Source organism: Pelecanus crispus, chromosome 8 (assembly GCF_030463565.1).
Source record: "Pelecanus crispus isolate bPelCri1 chromosome 8, bPelCri1.pri, whole genome shotgun sequence".
NCBI lineage: Eukaryota > Metazoa > Chordata > Aves > Pelecaniformes > Pelecanidae > Pelecanus > Pelecanus crispus.
Genome location: NC_134650.1, coordinates 46987405 through 47007893, shown reverse-complemented (window position 1 = coordinate 47007893; position 20489 = coordinate 46987405). Strand labels below are relative to the sequence as shown.

Sequence of the window (20489 nt, the reverse complement as noted above, 5' to 3'; positions counted from 1 at the left end):
TCAGCGCCCGGTGCGGGGCAGGACGCAGGTGCAGCCCACCGGCACCCTGATGTAGTCCACCTCGAAGGTGACGAGGCCGGAGCCGGTGGGACGCGGGCAGGGCTTGCGCCGTAGGACCATCATGGTCTGGTGGATGGCCACCGAGTTGAGCGACGTCGTCTCCCGCCCCGTCTTGACGTCCACGCAGCCGCTGCAGAGGCATTCGGCGAAGGCCAGCTTGCGCGGGTAGCGGTTCTCATCCTCATCGATGCTGCGGGTAGGGGGGGGGGCACACGCTCAGCGAGCCCCTTCCCCTCTGCCCCCCAACCCCCCAAGTCACCCAGCGTTGGGATCGGACCCCCTCCGAGCCGGCGATGGGAAAGGGCGGGCGATGGATGCTCGGGGAAACTGAGGCAGGGCGCAGCAGCCAGCGCGGGGTCCCGGGCACTCACCGGTAGCGCCATGGGGAGATGGAGCGCTCGTTGGGCTCGCTGCGGAGGCCGGCGCGGAGCTGCAGCGCGGGACAGGCGCGTTGGTGGCGGCGGTGGCGGCGGTGGCGCCCGCTGGCCTCCTGCAAGCGCTCCAGCTGCGGCACCAGCTGCACCGGCACGTAGTGGTCCCAGCGCAGGCTGCGGCCCAGGAGATGCGCGGGAGCTTCGCCGTCCCGCAGCTCGCCCGCGCTGTAGCAGTGGACGTGCGGGTGGTGCGGGGGGCTGCCGGCGCGGCGCAGGCCGCGGCACAGAGCCAGGGCACCCAGCAGTGCCAGGGCACCGAGCCAGCCCTGCCGCAAGAGCCCGGGTCAGGCGGGGAGACCCGCACCCCGCGGGGCGCCCTGCCCTGGCACCCACCCACCCGCCCTCCTGGGGACGCGGGCACCCGCAGCCCTCCCCGGGGGTCCCTTGGGGTGCGCTCGCAGCCCCCCCCCCCAAGCCCTGGGGGGGCTTTGATGTGCAGAGCACGGGCGCGTGTGTGCCTGCACCCTCAGCCCAAAACCATGAGCACGCACCCACCGGCACCCAGAGCGCTAGCACACATGTGTGCAGATGTGCAGAGTACCAGCACGCATGTAGCTACACCCCCACCCCCCCCCGCAAAACATGCAATGTGCACACGCAGCACCAGCACACGTGTATACAGCTTTACCCGCGCAGAGACTAGCTGTATGGCCAGACATGCACGCACCCGGCATGCCAGCACACGTGTAGCTACACACAAACAGACACACGCTAGCGGCACACATGCACCTGGAGCGCCCGCACATGTGCATGCAGGTGTTGGGGATACAAGCACATGCGCATAATACATGTGTTTGTTAGCGCCGGTGTGCACACATGCATGTACAAGCAGTCATACGTGCCCTACACTGCCCTTCCATGCACAAACACACGTGTATATACACACAGAGAGAGGTGTCAGCCTGTGGGCGCCCACACGGAGGTAACAGCACATGTGCATGCATGGACATGTACATACGTGCACACATGTATTGACAGCACACGTGTATATGCCCCAAATACCCTTCCACGTGCACATAGACACACATACATGACCAGCAGATGTGTGTAGAGCTGGGCACATGTGTTCATACAGTACTGGCCAGCTGTTTTACACATACAGGGAGCTATAGTCCCCTACATACGAGCACACATATATGCAAAAAAAAAAAAAAAAAAAAAACCACCAACCCCACAACACCAAACCAAAACCACACCACCCCAGCAGCATGCACATGTACACATGCACTGCTGTGTACAGCCACACGCATCTCCAGCTCATGTGCATCTACACACACCCCCAGCACCCATCAACTGTCACATTTGCACCTCTCCAGGCATGGAGACCTCATGCACACGCGTGTGCGTGTGCATGCACACACACATAAACTCCCCCATCATGCACAGGGCGTGCAACACCCCCCCCTCCCTGTGCATGTATGTGCATGCACACCCGCTCTCACCCCATCCCAGCGCCGTCTGCTCGCACCCGTACCCCTGCACCCCCTCCCCGGCGTTACCATCAGGTGGGCGTCGAGGGTGCGGGAGCGCGGCGAGGCTGGGGAGGGGGGGAACCAGGACCCTTCCGAACTGCTGCCCCGGGGATGCGGGCGGCCGAGTGGCAGCACCGCCGCCGCCGCCGCCTTTATATAGGGCTCGGGTTGGTGATGTACACACACCTGGAAACTCCAGCTCCGGCTGCCTTCCTCCTCCCCGCGGGCCGTCGTACTTCCTTCTCAACTCAGCGCGTTCCAGCCCGGAAATCAACTCGTGACACCCCCCACCCCCCAAAATTGTTGGGAGGGAAAAGGTTGGTAGGGATGGACGTGCGGAGACTCGTAGGGAAGGGGGTTGGCTCGCGGTTTGGCTGCGCTGATGCTCCGGTGATGGGTGCGGTGGTCCAGGTCGTGCGAGGATTCCGGTGCCGGTGGACGGGTACCCCGGGGCATCCCGTGCCCGCCGCTGGCGGGCACGGGATGCCCCGGGGTACCCGTCCACCCGTGATCCATGGGGACAAGATCCCGGTGCCCCAGGCCACGGCCCCATTGCGTAAGCCCGCCAGTGATATCACCGTCACGTTCCCAGAGCAGAAATCCCAAATTGGGCAACCCTGGAAAGGGCTGCGGCTACACCTCCCCGCACCGATGCTCCCCGGTCCGGCACCGAGGCGTTGAAGGCTCAAAGTTGGTGCTGAGCAGAGAGGGGAGGATGCGGTGGGACCAGAAGAGCTGGTTCAGGAGTAAGTAGATTATTTTGTTTGGTTGGGTTTTTTTTAACTTTTTTCCCCCATTTCTGGTCCATATCCTGCGTCCTTTAACGTGCTCCCTCCTTGCACCCCACCCCGCTGCCGGGCTTGGGCTCGCCGGGACCACCGTGCCACGCTGCACCGCAAACTTTGGTGGCAAGGAAAGGATTTTGGGGTGAGGGCTCTGTCCCCGTAGCAGCCCAGTGGTCCCAGTACGGCAGGAAGCACAGCACTGGGAGCAGGGGAAGCACGCGCTGCAAACAAGACTGCAGGACCAGGCACAGCCACGCTTTGGTCTTTTACCAGAGAGATGGGATTTGCACCCATTTTGGTGGCGACTTTACGGGGTGCCACGCACCCCAAGCAGGCAGGGACACAGCAGGCAGAGCCTCCCCCAGCAGCAGATGGGAGCAGGGCCCCCCCACATCATCCCCAGAAGGTTTGGATGGGTGCAGAGGCACCCCCAGATTGTGCCAGGCGAAGGCAGCAACGACCCCGGCTGCAGCTCCGGCCATTTCATACCAGTGGGATACTGGTTTCATACTGGGGTGCAAGGCTCAGAGGTTCCACGGCACTGGGGTACACGGCGGGGGGGCTCAGGGGCACCAGGTACCCCCAGAGAGTGGACACGGTGCTCCCCCAAAAGATGCAGCAGCTCTTCCAGCTCCGGGCAGGTGCCTGTGCTGGCGGCAGAGTCGGTACGGCCATGGGGTCAGCAGGAAAAATAAAATTACACAGCCCAAAGATGGGGGGATAGGGCCCCCAAGGTCAGGGAGAGGGAGGACAGGGGCAGGCAGAGAAGAGCAGAGAAAGGAAGAACTGGTTATCAAAATACTTTATTTCAGGGAGATCCCTCAAAAAAAAAAAAAAAAAAACCAAAAAAGAAAAAAAAAAGAAAAAAAAAAGGAAAAAGGACGCTCCTTGTTAGACAGACATCCCCACAACACCTTCAGGGCTCCTTTTAAATCAACTAAAACAATCCGCTGCTTAAAATAAAAGACAGGTCATTTTTTTTTCCAATCAGACTTTAGTCAAGAATATATATATATTTTTGTTCCTGGGGTGGGAGAGCAGGGGGAGAAGGTGATGTTGCCAGTAGTTCACAGCAGTTTTCGGCTCTCTCGTTACACAGTATATAGAACTGCATTGCTGAAGACACTCGACACACAGCAGGGCTAACTAGGAGAATACAACTCAAGGCTAGCAAAGAGGAGAGGGCAGAGAGAAAGAGAGGAAGAGGGAGAGCATCCGACGGGGCTGGAGTCCTCTGTGCATAATTTACATGGAGCCGGCGGGGGCAGAGCCGGGGGCTGGCCCCGCTCGCCCTTCGGGAGCCGGAGAGAGGCGTCACGGGCAATCTCAGCTGACAAAACTTCAGTATTTTTTTTTTTTGTGTGTGTGTGTGTGGTTTGTTGTTGTTGGTTTGTTTTGTTTTTTGTTTTTTTTTTTTTAAAAAGAATCGCAGCCAAAATAAGACAGAACTGCAAAATCCCAAAGTGGCCGCTTTTACACTATTTATAAAAACATGAACAGTCACTAAGGGGCAGAGCGGCGCTCCGTGCACGGCCCACTATACTTTCCCCGGGATTTTGGCCCGCTTGCGAGCGATGGCATCTTCCACCGCCTTGAGCTGCTTCAGGAGCTCCTCCCGTCGTGACAGGGTGCTGGATTTGCCCGCCTTGGCGCCCGTGGGGCCCGGCTCGGATGCTTTGCCCGGTATGCTCGTGACTTTGCTGGAACTCTTGGACTGAGGCGAGAGCTGGCGTTTCCTGGCAGGGAGAGAGAGGAGAGGGTGGTGAGAGGGTGCTCGCCGGCAGCACGCCGCGCTGGAAACAAACCCCTCCGGCATCCGCTCCGGCAGAAAGCATCGCTCTCAGCGCCGGTGGAAGAAAACAGGTTCAAGACACAAGGGCCTGGGGTTGGAAAACCAGCTGAAACAGTCAAAAATCAGCTGCTCCAGGGGGGATCCTGAAGTTTAAACGACACGACAGCAACCCCCAAGGGCCGTGCCGGCTGCTGCGAGCAGTTTGCTGGGGGATGCACGGGTGCAAGGGAGTGCACGGTCACGCCGGCGGAGAGGGGAGAGCACCGCAGGTAAGCGCAGGGCAGCCCTGGAGAAGCCCCATGGTCTCAAATAGGATGAGAGGAAATGGCCTCAAGCTGCGTCAGGGGAGGTTTAGGTTGGATACTGGGAGAAATTTCTTCACAGAAAGAGTGGTCACGCATTGGAACAGGCTGCCCAGAGAGGTGGGGGAGTCCCCATCCCTGGAGGGGCTCAAAAAACGGGCAGAGGTGGCACTTGGGGCCATGATTTAGTGGGCACAGTGGGGTTGGGTTGATGGTTGGACTGATGGTCTTAGAGATCCCTTCCAACCTTAGTGATTCCCAGTTTTACTTTCATTAAAAAACAATCCAGCCACCAAGCCAGGAAACATGAAATGAATTATTCCTCTCCCCTTAACTGGTTTAGTGGTGGACTTGGTAGTGTCAGGTTAATGGTTGGACTGGATGATCTTAAAGGTCTTTTCCAACCCAAACGATTCCATGATTCTAAATCCTGACAGCCCCTGCCCTGCGATGCTGCGGGGTCTCGTGGCGCGGATCTGGCAGCTGACGGGCACCCAGCACTGCCCTCCAGCTCCGCTCCGACGCTGCTTTGCTGCGGGAGCAAAGCAAAGCTGGGGGAACGCTCCCCTCCCCTGCACCCGGGGAATCTGGCCGGCCCCACGCAGGGAGGACGGGAGCCACTGGTCCCCATCGCTGGCAGCAGTGGCTTTTCCTGGATCGGGCTGTGACCGGGGCTGGAGGGAAGCGGCCTGCAAGCTCTTCCCACCGCTTCCTCCCTTATGGCGGGACAAGGATGACAGGACCGGGAAGCAGAGCGGCGTCAGGAGCCTGCCGCGGTTTTGCAGCGCTGCTAGCTCAGTAACGCACCGAAGGCGCGGTCTGAGCCTCGGCCGGCTCTTTCTAATGACTTGGACTGTTTGGGAAAGCCCGTGCCACTGCTGCTGCCAGATGCCAGCGGTGGGAGTCACCGTCCCCTCTCAACGCCGCTTGCGCCCTTTCGTGCTACGCTTCGGAGAAGCGGGGCTGCGCAAGCGTGACCCAAACAACCCCGAGGAGTTCAATCCGGCACACGGAGCTACCGTTCGGCTGCCCTAGAGAAAGCCAGCGTGTTCTTAACCAGCCCCGTGCCCGAGCACAGGGCGCGTCGAACCCACCGTGCGACACGGCCAAACCGAACAGCAGTAGGTGGAAGAGGGTCAAGAACCAAGGATGCGGTCACCACCACTACTCTGGAAAGGCTGAGGTTCCTCTTCACTGCTAGAAAATGGGACCTCAGGGTCTGAAGGAGGACAGGGCTGCGGCAGACGGGGCTAGGTTTCAGTTTGGGAAGACTGACACACAGAAACTGAGGCTCGCTCGTGCCCCCAGGCTGGGGAGAGGGGGTGACACGGCTCCGCGCAGGGGTGCGGGACAGGGCTGCATCCGTTTGCTCACAGAGCTCCTCGGAGAAATGGCGTTAAGAGAAATGAAAAGCAGCGCTGGCTGGCTACGGGCGAGGAGGACGGAGGAAGCTTTAGGCGTGCCACAGAAGGTGCTCCACAACCCTTTAGCCAAAGGGCTCTGAGCCGAGCACAGCCCAAGGCCCCTGGAGCCACACATCCAGTTCTGCAATGGGATATTCCCAGCACAGCAAGCGGGTGCAGACTGCCAAGAAATCGGACGTGAGCTGGTCACCTGTCACCAGAGGGGATGGAAAAGCGCAAAGCCGTTCGGTCTCATGCAGGGGCCACATTTTAACATCTCCCAGCAGCAAAGTGAGTGGCTGAGGGTATGCCAGGCTACGAAGGAAGGGAATCGGGCACCCGAGCCAGGTGCCACGAGGAGCTCGGCAGCGGGGTTGTACTTTCTCATTAGCACTACGCAGCGCTAGCGAGAGGCAGAGGCACCGACATGACTGAGCTTGCACCTAACCCAGTTGGCTCCTCTTGCTGGGACTGACCTCAAGAAAACCCCCAGGCTCCTGCTCGTTTCTGAGCTGGAACGGTTTAGCCGGTGGCTTCCATGTGAATCCCTGAGCACCTTTGGCTCCTGCCCAGGGAGCTTCGTGTCCTTCCTCTCGCTGTGCCTCTGTGACAACTGGGAACTACGGCCAGAGTGCCTCAGAGCTGCCCTGAGAGGAGGGATGGAACCACGGGAGAAGTGCGAGCCCCAGCCCGGCCCGCAAGAGACCCATGAGAACAAGCGGGCACTGACCTGTCTGTCTGCGCAGGAGAAGGTTTTGGGTTCTGGCCCCTCTGTCGCTCTTGCTTGGGTGAAGAGAGTCTCCCGGTCGCCTTCCTGTCGCGAGAGCCTATCGGGAAAAGAAAAGGTGAGATGTTCTTGCTCATCGCCAAGATACGGGGTCGCTACCCTGCCTACCGTACCGTCGCAGCAGCGTAAGGATGTTCTCTTCAGACCCGACCAGATCTTGCCAGCAAAAAGCCAAGTCCAGCAGCAGCCAGAAAAGGAACCTACTGTTGTGCACCCTTGTCTTCAGGGGGAGCAGAAAAGCTAGTCAAGGCTGTGCCCCGTGGTCAGCTGTACAAAACATTGCCTGCGGGGAGCTGTGCTGGCCCTCTCCTCACCCTCCGGCTGCCGGAACAAGGCTCCTCCACTGCACTTTTAGGCTGAGCTTTGCTTGCAAACCTGCGGGGCAGGGCTGGCCCTCGCGGACCAAGTCAGTGCTCCATCATCCCCTGGCAGATCGTCTGGTTTGCGCGCAATGGGCACAGCGGCACCCGAGCTGGCTCCGTGCTGGCCAGATAACAGGGTGGATTGGCTTAAGGAGCGCTGGGCGAGCGCAGCTCTGCCGCTTTGGGAGCCAGCTGGTGCCAATCCACGTGCAGCATCACCCCCATGTTTGTTCAGCGCAGACTGAGCCATCGTGCCCTGCCTGAACAAAGCTGCTGTGGCGACTTGCCACTGGCGGGGAGCCCGCTGGGGTCCTGGCAACAGCATTATCCAGCTTCGTTGCAGCGGGTTTCCCAACCCCTGTTATCCCAGTGCACAGAGACACAACTATAGCTGGAAGGCAGCCTGTGTGCCCGCAGGGCTGCCTGCGAGCCCCGGGGACGAGCCCAGCAGCACGCCGTGCTATACTGGTGCTATACGTGCTGCTGATCTCGCTTTCAGCGAGTGTTAGGGCAGCCCTCTGCTCCTGAGGACTGACACCGTCAGAAAGGCAAGGCTGCAGACACTGCAGATCTGATCGCAGCAAGGCTACAGAACAGGGGAGCGAGACTCGGGGCACAAACACCGACCCAGCTTTGTGCTGCGACGCCGGAGCGCAAGCTGCACGCCGGAGGGTGCCCCTTGCTCAGCCCCAATTCAGTTAAGGGTACGCTTGCCACTGGGAGGTCAGGCTGAGTTGCCTTCAGGGCTTGCGTCCCATTTGCCACTGCTTAAAAACGCTTTATAACGTAGAAACAAATAAAGTATATAACAACATCTACATCTCTGTATCTATAAAAATCAGCACAGCTTGCTAGGCTGGCCCATTCATTTGTCTGCAGCTCAGCAGTAGTTGTGAACTCAATCCTAGTGAACTTCAACCTCACCCAGTCCCTTCCAGGCTGCCTTTGCAGGAGTTGAATGCAACGAGATTATTAGCACAGAAATTTCTTCTGGCTGGCACCCAGAGTCAACAAGATACACCTACAGCTGAGACAACAGGGAAAACAACATCACGTGTCAATGCTGGCGTGTACGTCAAAACCAGGCACCTCTGGCTGACGACTCCCCCGCTTCGTTTTTCAGCGGCGACAGCAAAAGGCTGGAGTGCGGCATTTAGGTCCCTTGCGACGCGGCTTGCTAGCTCGGCTTTCCGAGGTGCTAACGCTGCTGCTGAGGATTCACAGGCAGGAGAACACTTGGAAAGCCCGTGTCTTTCTAAACATACAGGGCAGATCAGATTGTGTCACGCACAAGTGGGGAAATCGTGTCGTTTCGCAGGACGGGTGATATTGCCAATTACTGCATCCATCCCGGAGCCTTGGCAGCCCATGTGCCCTTTCTAAGCACTGCCACAAGCCTTTCTATCAGGAGAATTAAGATCCGTGGCGATGCACTGAGATACAAGGCAAAGAAGACCCTGGGATACGGTAAGGGAAAACTCCATGACTTCCACAGCCACATCCAACACCATCACCAGAGAATAGGAGGCCGCTATGGGACGGATGCGTACCTAGAGCGGGAGATGAGCACGCTGTGTCTTCAAAGCAAGGGCTAATTTTTTTTTTTTTTTTTTTTTTTTTTGCAGTGGAGTTACACAGACATAGTGGAGCCAAGGTACTCACAACGTGCACCACAAGACAGCTAGGCAAGGCCGGGTTTGGCCTGCCCAGGGCTGACCTCACCTCGCTTACTTCACAAACCGGAGCGTCTCACCTCCACCGTGTTTTTTGCAGCAGGACGGCTAATACACCCGCGTTATCTGGTGGCAATCGCACACTCTGAGGTTTTGGAAGGACACATGCCCGCAATTAACCTCTTCAGCAAGTGGACGCTTGCAGCAGAGACTTTCACGGGACATTTGTCGCCGGAGCACCGCCTCGAGCGGCAGAGCAGGAAGCCAGCCAGGCCAGGAGTCCCTGGGACGGCTGATGTCTCACCTCTGTCAGGTGACAGGTTCGCCCGTTTGGCTGGAGGAGAGGTCGGCCTGTCTTTGTCTGCTGGCTCGTATCTCTTCCTACTTCCTTTGTCAGCTGCCTAAAATGAAATTAAAACAGACAATGGAGCTGAGCAGCCACTGGGGAGGGAAGCAGGCAGAGATATTTCCTCTGACGGGCGCTCACGATGCGCTGGCTTGCTCACCCGCGTCTCCTATGAAACTCTGCGCACACCAGTCCCAGCCATCACTGGCACCACGTAATCCCCCTACCACCGTAAGCAAACAGCCACATCCTCTGGCACCGGGGCTAACGCTGTGCCGCATTTCATGGGCTATTTTCATAATTGCCAGAAACAGGAACTAGCAGCATTTTGTAGAGGGTTGGTTTTTTTTTTTTCGGCAGCACCAAGGATAGCAAATGTCAAGGAGGCATGCGGAGCCGTGCTTTCTTCCAGGATCTGACCATGCCAGCTGGTAGTTATGCGTAATTGCACACTCCTCCCCACGGAGCATGCTTCACAGACTCGATAAAGGCGCCTCACGTCACAGCACAGGGAAGTAGAGAAAACTGCGGCCTCAGACTGCAATGGGGAATTTGGACTGTCAGAAAAAAACATTAACGCTTCCAAACCAGGAACCTACTCACATGACTGGGGCCAACACCCTGCTCCAGCACAAAACCCCACGAGGCTGAACTCTCCCACATGATCTGGATTGCAATCTCGGCCGAAGGCACCCAACTGGGGCATTGGGCTTAGTCGTAAAGGGGAAAGAGCCAGGCTCCCTGCGGAAAGCGTGGCTGGCAGCCCGCACCCCAGAGAGGCGAGGCAATTGCCACTTTTACCTCCTGACTCAGTTAATGACTCGTCAGCAGTTCGTTCCGGAGCGGGCAGTGGGAGGAGAGCTCGCTCGGAAGCGTGCGAGGAGCACGCTTTCAGCGGGCAAGGCCCTGGCGCATGTGGGACTGCGCCGTGCACGCCTTCACCTCGGTGCTCCGGCTGCAGCCTTCGAGAAAGCGGGGAAGAGCCCTTGAAGCTGCAGCAGGAATGTGCCCCAGGGGAGCCGCCAACACAGTCCCAAATTCAAGCCACCACAGGGTGTGTGCTGCCAGACTGGTTCTGTCCGCCGCCCTTCAATCCCAGCTGCAGACCTACCCGACTGAGCTCATCCCGACAGCACGGAGCCTGGAGCAACCCTTCCGCCAGCCCCGAGCCCCAGTATCCATCCCATCCGTGCCTCGGAACCACCCCCCTGTGCACCCACCCCACCTCTCACCTTATTCAAGAGCGTCAGTTTGATCTCTTTGTGAGCGCTGAAGCCCCCTTGCTGAGACTGGGGGGCTGAGGGCTGCTGGGTCTGGAGGAGCTGCTGCGATTTGCTCCCCTGGGTGGGCTTGGCTGATTTTAGGAGCTGAGCGGGCGCATCCCGTTTCCGCTTCTCCTCTTTAGCGCTATCTTCTTTTTTTGACTTTCCTGTTGAAAACAGAGAGCAGATGTCGTGACTTGCGAACGATTCCTTTCGCCTGCCCTCCCTTTGGAGGACAGGGCAAGAGGACGCTGCTCCAGGGACTGAAAAAGTCCACACTAGTCAGCACAGCATGTGGCCCCGAGGTTAAAAAAGTCAGGAAACCAGAATTTCTGCAGAGAGGATGCTTACCAGAAAAGACAAAGAACAAAAAGCTCTTGCTGCCAATTCTGCTATGGTTTAAAAGAACAGAGGAAGAGCAACACGATACTGGAGTTGTCCAGAAGATTTATCCTCACCTCACAAGGGTGAAAGAGAACAAGGTAAGTGAGGGGGCATCAGGCAGAACTCCCAGGCAGGAAGAAGCATCTTTACAGCCAGAGACACATGGATGGAAGGATGCAAACGCCCATTTGCTCCGCAGCCTCCCTTCTCCATGGCCTCACCCTCCTCAGGCGAAGCCTCTGGGCTCCCCTAGTCTACGCCAGCCATAAGCGTCTGTTCTGCTCAACAATTTTCCTGGAGCCCACAGTATCACCAAGCAAGATGTATGCAGATCTCTGCTCCACCCCCCGCCGCCCTTCTTTTCCCAGGACCCCTTGGAGAAGAAAATTCCAAACCAGGTACCTCTACCTTTCTTCTGCTGCGCTGGGGTTGGGGATCGGGAGCTGGCTGAGGAAACAGGACTGGCCAAGTCCGCGTACATGTCTTCGGAGTCGGCGCTGCGTACAGAGCTGCTGCTAGAGGAGGCACTAGAGACAGAAGAAACGCTGCTCACGCTCAGGGACCTGGAAAGAGCCAACAGCCCGTTACAGTCACGAATGCAACAAGAACCAGGCAGCGATGAGACAGACACCTTTGTTTTAATTCCCCCGAGTGGCTGGGATGTCAGAAAGCTGCGAAGGCAGGCAATAACCAGGAAGAGATAAAGGCTGTGTCTCCTGGGGTGCTGACGAGATGAAAAATCCCAAACATGTTAGATGCAAGTCTAGAAAGTACTCTTTATTTATAAACAGCGTTAAGGCAACATGTAAACAGGTCACTATTTCCCCAGGTAAACAAAAAGTGAAAGCAGGGTGTGCGCCACCATGTACAGGTCAGTGTTAGGGCTCAGATCAAGGGTTCCCTGGCAATGTTTTTGTTGTTTGGCACACATTTATTCACAGAAGCTTTAAAAGCCCTGGAGTCCTACAGCCCACAGCTCCTGCCCAGCTCCCCAGGGTAGAGGAGAGCCCAGCTGCCTGTTTTGAGGATGTGCATACTGTCACGACTGATAACGACAGGGAAGATGCCAGTAAGATGGCTATCTTCTAATAGTGCCTATGAGATGGCTATCTTCTAATGGATTCACAACATTAAAAATGTCAGACAATCATTATATTAAGGAAGGCTTTCTACTTGGAAATGTATCAGACAAAAAAAAAATATATATACAGGGCTGTGCATCAGAATTCCCTTCAGGGGCACATCATCACCTCCGCTTCGCTATACTGAAGCGGCTCCAAAAATCCCAGCTAGCTGGGAGCCGGCTGGCATTGCAGCCGCTGCCACGTGGGACCAGGCATACGCTAGCTACATGAATATTCAGGCAGCCTCTCCAGCAGGTTCTGCAGGTCACACAGACTTTTGTGCTCCAGCGACTGCTTTGCCAGCAATGTCCGAGCTCACTTGCCGGAAGCCAGCTTGCGTACGACTGAAGGGGCTGCGGCAGCTGCAGCGCAGACAAGCCCCTGGAACAAGCTGCAAAGTTGCTACCCGCTGGTATCCCGATAGAGACGAGTTTCGAGAGGCCTCATCGACTGCTGCAACGGTGACTGGATGAGCCAGAAACTCCTTCTCCAGGAAAGCTCCGGGCTACAAGGTTGTGACAGCAAATAAAGTTTGGGCACAGACTCTATTTCCTATGTTTCCTCCTTTTCCCCACCCCCTGTAATAGCAGCAAGCATGGCCCTGGTGCCACACAAGCAACACCTGCAGTAAGTTTTCCCCATCTTCTCCTCTCAAGCCCCATACGGCAGCGCAGCGCAGAGCCAGCGTGCCCGAGCGCTCTCTGAACCTCTTGCATCACCCCTGCCTGATCTGATGAATGCGACAAGCATGTAGTAAACAAGTCTGTATTTCTGTAAAATAATGCGGATGTTGAACCTTGGAGTTTCACAGAGTTCAGATACATGAATTACCGTTGGTCAGAGCCAAGCCCTACTTAATCCACTAGTTTTACTCTGTTGGTCTACTTTTAAATCTGTATCACAGGCAAGCGTCATGTTTCAAGGCTGCTTGTAAGGTTTTAGGGATTCCTGTGCGCAAACAAATGCAAAAAACCAAAACGAAGGACTTGAAGGAGGTTTGTTTCATGACTCTACTGGAGGGAGTTAGCTGTTTACAAATCCCACAGACTAACAGCCATATAACTATGCACTTGGGGCTAAACACAAAGGGAACTGGCCATGCAACTTTACCAGCAAAGTAAAAATATCATTAGCTGGGCCTTTTAGGTGTTTTCTGACCTACCTCTCCTGACAGGCCAAGCGTCTTCCCTAAGGACATCCAATAACCAGAGGCAGTAGAGGTTTAGAAGAGCAAAGCTCCGTAGCCAAAAACAGTTACCTTGTAAATAAATTAGGCTGTGGAATCACCCTGGCCATACGGAGATGCTTTGGTCGTAATTTAGGTAAAAACGGGCACTTTGGCACACGTGACTGATCATTTCCTTGAATAAGCCACGAGGACGCTACCAACGTTGTACTACTGTCACGATTCCGGACTTGGGATTCATAACACTACACAAAGAAACGATCTTGTTTCACGTCCTAGTTACCTATCGCTTCTGATACTTGAAGCTAGAGAGAGCTTTCGCTGCAAGAAATCACAACAGTTAAGAATAGTTATAATGTCCTCCTACTTCAGCAAAGCTTATCAAGGGTCAAGGCTGTACCTGGATTTCCTGGACCCAGATGGGGAGTGGGAGACTGAGGCAGACGATGATCTGGAATGAGATCTGGAGAGAGACCGAGACAAGGACCGAGATCGGGAACTGGAACCGCTGTAGCTGCTGGCGCTGCCGCTGATGCTGCCGCTGATAGTCCGCCTGCAAGATAGCAAAGGACATCCTCACCTCGCCGTGCTCCGCCGTGAAACGGGCTTAGAAGAAACTGTTTAGGGACAGTTTGAGCATGATGCTGTTGCTCTGTATTGTATACGAGATTGGCGCTTTGCAAATGTTAATTGTTTCAGATGATCTTCTCAACCCTGCGTTCCCCGTCCTGAGAAAGCATCTGTTTTCTCAACAGTAGACATTTTATGCAAGGCTGAATAATGCTAATGAAAGCCAGGCAAAGAACCAGCTAAAGCACCTTAATCCTGTGCTGATACCAGGAGCAAATGCTTCCTACAAAGAAAAACTGATAACTGCGTAACACAGTGGGGACTACCTCATATTTCAGGCTACACAAATAATCATACACATTTTTTTTGGTGACTAACACATCAGTACTAACATAAATAGAGCTGGTTTGTCATTTGCACAGCAGGGAGAGTGGAGGGCAGTGGGGTTTGTGTGGGTCTAAGCATGAAAAAAAAAAACAAACCCCAACCCCACAACCCCAAGATTGGAATAAAGAATATGGGAAGGTGGCTAAAGACATCCAAGATTATCATTAACCAGTTAAAGTGAAACAGAAACTAGAACTGACAGAGTTTCTAGGGAAAAGAAACTGTGATGACCAGTTTTCACCTGTGGAGACATAACTGCTCAGCCCAGGCCTTTTCTTTAGCTACTGGGAAGAAACAGGAGATGTAATCCCATGCAAAATTAAGAATTGACCTCAGGATGCTTCTGAAAACCTGAAGGGAAACCAGACTTATAGCCATCTTCAAAACACACTGACAAAAAGCATCACTCCACGATCCAAGAGAACCATATATGCCCTACTGCAGGCATAAAACATTCCCAGTCTCCCTGTGCGCTCATAAAGCAGACATTTCTAGCGAATACATTTCTTAGGCACCAAACTACTGCTTCCATGGACTAGACACGTAGGTACCATACTGCTATTTCAAAACTTCTAACGTAAGAAGGATGCATGATGAGTACAGGCAATGCTACCTGTGTTTACCCTGTAACATTTTTAAATGCAGTACAATGGATTAAGCCTGATAAACATATTTAGATGCATACAAGTGCTCCTTGTTTGAAAATCGTCAGAAGCCTCTCTCATTTCAAATGCAAAGGGGGGAGAAAAAGGCAACAGAAAAAGTTAGAGGACAGACAGAACGAGTCACTTGAAACATTCAAACTAGTCGCACGGGACGAAGCCAGGAAGAGAAAGCAGAGCAGGGGAGCCAGCAAGTTGTGTGCTGGGGACAGCGAGAGCAGCAGAGCTTTTCCCCTTCCCTCCAGCGGTACTGCTGGACGCTGACGAACCAGCTCCTGGGACCACACAGAAATACTCCCAGCATACTGGCACCTGTTTAGAGTAACCGGGGCCCAAACCCATCACCACAAACCTTGACCCTCCAACGCCTCAGATCTGCTCTCAGGACCAACGCACCTCTGCCTCCTTGCTGCGCGGCCTCCGCAGCCAGCAGCTCTCAAACGTGCCTTTTTTTGCACCGCAGACCCTGCCTTTTGACACATTTCGTGTATTCCACCTACTTCATCCCCCAACCAGCCTTCAGAGGCAGGAGCCACTTGCTGTGGCAAGTCACCAGCGTTCACCCCCAACTCGTTCCCTCTCTTCCCGTTTCCTCCCTGCCCCAGGAAACAGATTTATCCTTTAATACCAAAGAGCCCTCGCAGTTGGTACTCCCGAGAGAAACCCAGGATTTGCTCTATCTTCCAGGAGATCAAGCCTCACTCCACCCCACAGCTTTCTTACCTCCTGGGTGGAGTCCTTGTCTGACGTTCCTTCCTCCTTGCCTCTCGATTATCCCCTGGTTTGGCTGGCTCCGGTGCAGCTGTTGTAATTTTAGTGAGTGGCTGAGGGACTGGAAGGGCAGCTAGTTTCTTCACAGATTTTTCACTGCAAAAAATTAAAATTTTCATGCGCTTGTTCAAACTCGGTAGGTACACAACACAGACTTTCTCAAAAGCGATGAAACGCATTCACGTTTGCTGTTGACTAAATATTATATAGGTATGACTGCTGTAGCTACAGACACATGGCTATTTCACCAAAACACTCGCAAACAATACGGATTCCCCTACAGGGATCTGTTTCCCATGTTCTAAATCAAGTCACCTTTTCGGAGACAAGTTACTATATAACTGCCAATTTTGGAGACATTCGACTTGTAAATTAACTAACGAAGTAGACTGCGTGGAATCGCTGTTTCTTATCCGTTTGATTCTGTGCGTTTTTATCCCAGACACGTACACCTACTTAAAATCTGCCAGTCAGGCTTCAGAATCAAAGGCACGCAGTCTGTGCAAAAATGCTCTTTTTCACTCCGTCAAGCAGATTAGCAGGGTGCAAAAGAGCCCGTGTGTGCAAACGTCCCCCAGGCCCGTCCCTTGGCTCGCGCTACCCTGCGGAACATCTAACGGGCAAAGAGGACCGCTACGCAAGGGTTTTTTTTTTGCGACTTTATCTAGCACCCACTACGCAAGACGGGAATCGCTTTGGCTCTTCAGCGCTGCTCACTTCTGGGCTCAGAGCACTCCAGCCTCTGCTCTAATAGCTGGTTACTGCTCAACATCCCCAGCACTGATGTCACGCCTACTATTAACTGGGGAGGAGGCGGCTGTCTGCATACAAAAATAGAGACTGTTAATTCCTCCTCTTGAGCTTAAGAATATCTGTACTCATCCCCTGCAGAACACAGGATTAAGCGCATGCAATGTTACGCCACAAAAACAATCCCCGTGCTAGTGCAGGCTGCTGGCTGGCGGCGCGTGTTACCAAACCAGCACTGCAATGTGCAGTAGAAGGGTGTAAAGACATCGCTGCAGGCGGAGAGCGTGTCCTTAAAGGGCTGAACCGAGTTAAGAAGGAAAAAAAAAAAAACCAACCAAAAAACCAACCAACACACTAAACCAGGTCAATAAGGCACAAGAAGTGTGGCAAAGGGGATTGTCCCATATTCCGGAGAATTCAGGGGGATTCCCATGGTGTCATTTATTTGCAGGTCAACTTAAAAAGGTGACATCATTACGGCGTTGCGTCACCCTCCAACATATCCATAATTTACTACGTATTACAGGAGTTTGTGAAATAGCAACTTCAAGTATTTAAAAGAGCAGGAGCGCTGGCATAATCTGCCAAAACCAGTTTCATAGCTATAATGCTGTTTTAATTTGTCTCCACTGTTAAAAGTAGATGAGGCCGAACCATTTCTTTATTCTAAGGCTGTGCGTTAACTAAAGCCACAGCAGAGGAATGAACGAAACTTTCTTATAGCTCCTGTCTAAACATATTGGCACGTACAGAATGTTTGAATAGTAAATCAGGCATGTGTCTAAACACTCGTGTATACGTGACGGGGACCTCGATGTGGCGCTTAGGGACATGGTTTAGCGGTCGATTTGGTAGTGTTAGGTTAATGGTTGGACTCGATCTTAAGGTGCTTTTCCAACCTAAATGATTCTATGATTCTCTGTAATACTTAAGGATACCTGTACAGTTTAACTTGGATTTAATAAGTGAAAGTATCATCATTTAGTTAAATATGCTAAGCTAAGCATTCTTCTACGCGGGTCATATTTTGCGTTTTCCTTTTTTTCCTTAAACTCTCAACCAGGTCAGAAGGGTCTGACTCAGGGATCAGGCTATTGTTTGGAGCCTCTTCTGCACTGCGTTATCAACACGGAGATGAAGCCTTACCCTTTACCAGCAGGTGGTAATAACTCCCCTTTAGCCTTCGCAAGCGGCTTGTGTGGAGACGGTGTCGGAGAAGGAGAGGGTGAAGATGAGAAGGACCGTGATCTAGAAAGGAAGGACACATCACTCAGTCTCTGGGGCTGCAGAAGGTTTTCCTGGCTTTCAGTACAGTACATTTAGCCACCACTCCCTCCTTCGGCTAGTGACTGCATCCCAGGAACTAGTCCCTGTGGGTCTGAGCTTATCCCAGTTTCATATCTGGACTCTGCTCAACAAAACCAGCTTCTGTCACCAGATCGGCGGTAAAAGTAGAAAACAAAAGGAAAAAACAGGGTCGGCTGCAAGAGAGGCACTCTCAGGTGTTCCACACCAATACCTGAGGCTTTCTCCCTACTCTCTGTATTCTCTCCTTAGGGAGAATATGTCTACAGGAAAGGAACTGGGATTTTTGACTTGCAAGTTCAGTGTGATTTGTTTCAACCTGCTTTATGTTCCTGTAACTCCTAGTGCAGTTTATCCTTTAAACAGCAGCGGGGGAAAAAAAAAAAAATCTTGGGAGAGGAAAAAAAAAATACATCTAGCTGGATATCTGTAATTTCTGGAACAGAAGGAGAAAAATCAAGCGGAGTATATCAAAGCCAACAGATCAAAGGGCAAGAGCTGTTTCCTAAGATCAGGACTGACCAAAGAGGCAAGCCACTTACACAGCACACCAGATGCTGGCGTTCAAGTGATTCATTCACCCCACTGCCAAGACTGGAAGTACCCTTCTTGCAGCCTCGTACTTCAGAGCACCAGACACCTCGGTGACTGGCTTTCTGAGGAACAGTTGGGCACCTGGGCGTTCCTCACCCTCCTGCCTTCAGAGAGAAGCATGCTAACCCCAAGTGCGTCACCTACGCTTGGCATTGCCCTGCAAGGAACCGAGCCTGGGATGGGGTGGATGGGGGAAGGTCAGCCAGTTCCCCAGAAACACCTATGTGCTTGCATCCAGATCAACTCCCACCTGAGCCTCTCCTAGGAGAAACCACCCCTCCAAAAGCGACACTGTGCGCTCCCATCAACTGCGTGATCTGCTCTGGGTATCTGCGCGATTTCAGCTCTGAAGAGGTGCCTAAGGAGCCAGTTCTCCTACTATGCATATTCCAGACTTGGGAAACTGTCTGCAGGGGCAAGGAAGTGGCAGAGTAATAAACATGCCTCTGTTTAATCAGCATGGGACACTGAACTGCTACTTTGAAGTGTCAGGACCATCACAAGAAGACACAACTGTTTTAATAAAGAAATGTGATTTGCCTGTTTGTAATAGAAATTCCAGTGCAATAGAGATGCCAGTAACTTCTTCCAATCGTAAAATGCAAACGATGGCAACATTAATCTCAGCCAGGCTCCTACAACCGCTCAGCTACTACACGCATGGGAAACGGCCCAGCCATGACAGCACAGGACTCGTGGGTGGGGGTACTGGGGAGTGGAGGGGGTGGCTGACGTATCTGCTTCATTCAACAACCAAACTGGCAGGCTGCCTTGCCGTCTATCGTATTTCCCTCACTCAGGAAAGTGGTTTGAATGTTTTTATTTCAAGAGTTGGCTATTTGCTTTTGAGTAGCAGCAAAAGCAGCTGTTAGCAAGTGTTCGGAAAACAGTGTACCATTACTTTCAAATCCAAGGAGCCATTACCTGGACCTGCTGCCTGAGAAAGAGCTGTGTCTTGAAGAGCGACTAGAGTAAGAGCTGTAAGATGATGATCTGGAACGAGATCGCGAGGAACCTGAACCAGAGTAGGTGGATGAACGAGAAGAGGACCTGAAAGAAAAGTGTTAAAATTCAGTACCTCTTGAGAAGTCCTCTGAGACCAAGGTCTTGTTTCCAGTACACTCTTCTCAAGTTCTCAAACACTGCTCCAAAAATGACCTGCCTTCTCCTTGGTGGTCTGCCAGGACTACAGCCCCTCCTCGGTCTCCCTTTTCTTTTAGAGAGGATCCCGTTGTTGCCCCCTTGCTTTGCACCCTTGAATGGGCCTCCCCTCCTTTAGCTAATGTCCTTCCATCCCTTTTTGAGAACTCCTTCCACACAATGCTATGCCTTTCCACAGGACAATCCCCTGATAGGTTGGGTCACACAGGTATGAGAAAAAAAAAAAAAAAAGTCTCAGGTGCAGTGATCCCAGCAAGAAAAGCTATCTACTTCAGGAGGGCTTTGGTTTTTAGATCCATATCTTCAATTCAGCATGTTCCTCATTCCTCTCTGATACTTTTTCCCCCTCTTTTCAGGAGCTTCAAGTTCAAGCAGAAAAGGGATCCAGCTTATGCCTCAACTCTCCTAGATTCAGGGCGCTTCTTTCCGAGAAGTGTTTATCTCGCACCCGTTGGTTTCCGAGCTCCACTGCAGCCCTCTAGGGCTCTCTCAAGCCTCCCCAACCCCAGGTTTTCCCCGGTAGTATCAGCGTGCTCTTCCTGGAGCAGGCTCACCTCATCCCTCCAGCACTCCTGGAGTGAGGAGCCTCCGATTCTTACAGCTTCCAGCTCCTTCTGCTCCTATTAAGGTCAGTTTTCATCTAGGTGAGCTACTTACTAATCATCTGGACCGCTTCCAAGTCTAACTTCCCTGAAGAGTGACTTTTCCAAGGACCTGTCTTTTCTTAGTCTTCAGCAGACCGCATCAGAGCACCCACAGTTACGTGCCCCCTTTAGCTTCCATCTCGCTACCTTTATGCCGGTGTCCATAGCTGTTACTGAGCAGCAAGTCTTGAACTGCTTTCCCAAACACCTCAACATCTTCCACCGACAAGAAAGAGTCGTGTTGCACTCCTCGACACACTAACAAGGCTCGGA

The 20489-nt window shown here is 53.5% G+C and overlaps 2 protein-coding genes across 4 annotated transcripts in view; both read right to left on the bottom strand.

The window, feature by feature from the left end:
- Positions 1-1271, bottom strand: IL17C (interleukin 17C). Its single transcript, XM_075714811.1, has 3 exons — positions 1224-1271; positions 432-760; positions 1-250 (listed from the first exon to the last, which is right to left on the bottom strand). Exons 1-3 carry the CDS (start codon positions 1269-1271, stop codon positions 1-3), a joined length of 627 nt encoding a protein of 208 aa, XP_075570926.1.
- Positions 1272-4119: 2848 nt separating this feature from the next.
- Positions 4120-20489, bottom strand: part of ZC3H18 (zinc finger CCCH-type containing 18) — a 50311-nt gene continuing 33941 nt past the window's right edge. For 2 of the 3 annotated variants that reach the window (XM_075715298.1, XM_075715300.1), the window contains 9 exons: positions 19336-19461; positions 17659-17760; positions 15715-15858; positions 13773-13925; positions 11465-11625; positions 10649-10845; positions 9375-9471; positions 6979-7075; positions 4120-4487 (listed from right to left, as the gene is read on the bottom strand). In XM_075715298.1, the coding sequence (XP_075571413.1) occupies positions 4289-4487; positions 6979-7075; positions 9375-9471; positions 10649-10845; positions 11465-11625; positions 13773-13925; positions 15715-15858; positions 17659-17760; positions 19336-19461 (1276 nt within the window). In that variant the 3' untranslated portion in view covers positions 4120-4288. The remainder of the gene's footprint in view (positions 4488-6978; positions 7076-9374; positions 9472-10648; positions 10846-11464; positions 11626-13772; positions 13926-15714; positions 15859-17658; positions 17761-19335; positions 19462-20489) is intronic. The other variant, XM_075715299.1, reaches the window with a different exon arrangement.

Bases quoted from the DNA above. Each gene is read 5' to 3' on its own strand.
- IL17C (XM_075714811.1), bottom strand. From the start codon at position 1,271: ATGTGCTTGTATCCCCAACACCTGCATGCACATGTGCGGGCGCTCCAG. The intron at 761-1,223 runs GTGCATGTGTGC...CTCTTGCGGCAG, and splicing joins CACATGTGCGGGCGCTCCAG to GGCTGGCTCGGTGCCCTGGC. The intron at 251-431 runs GTGAGTGCCCGG...CCCTACCCGCAG, and splicing joins ATCTCCCCATGGCGCTACCG to CATCGATGAGGATGAGAACC.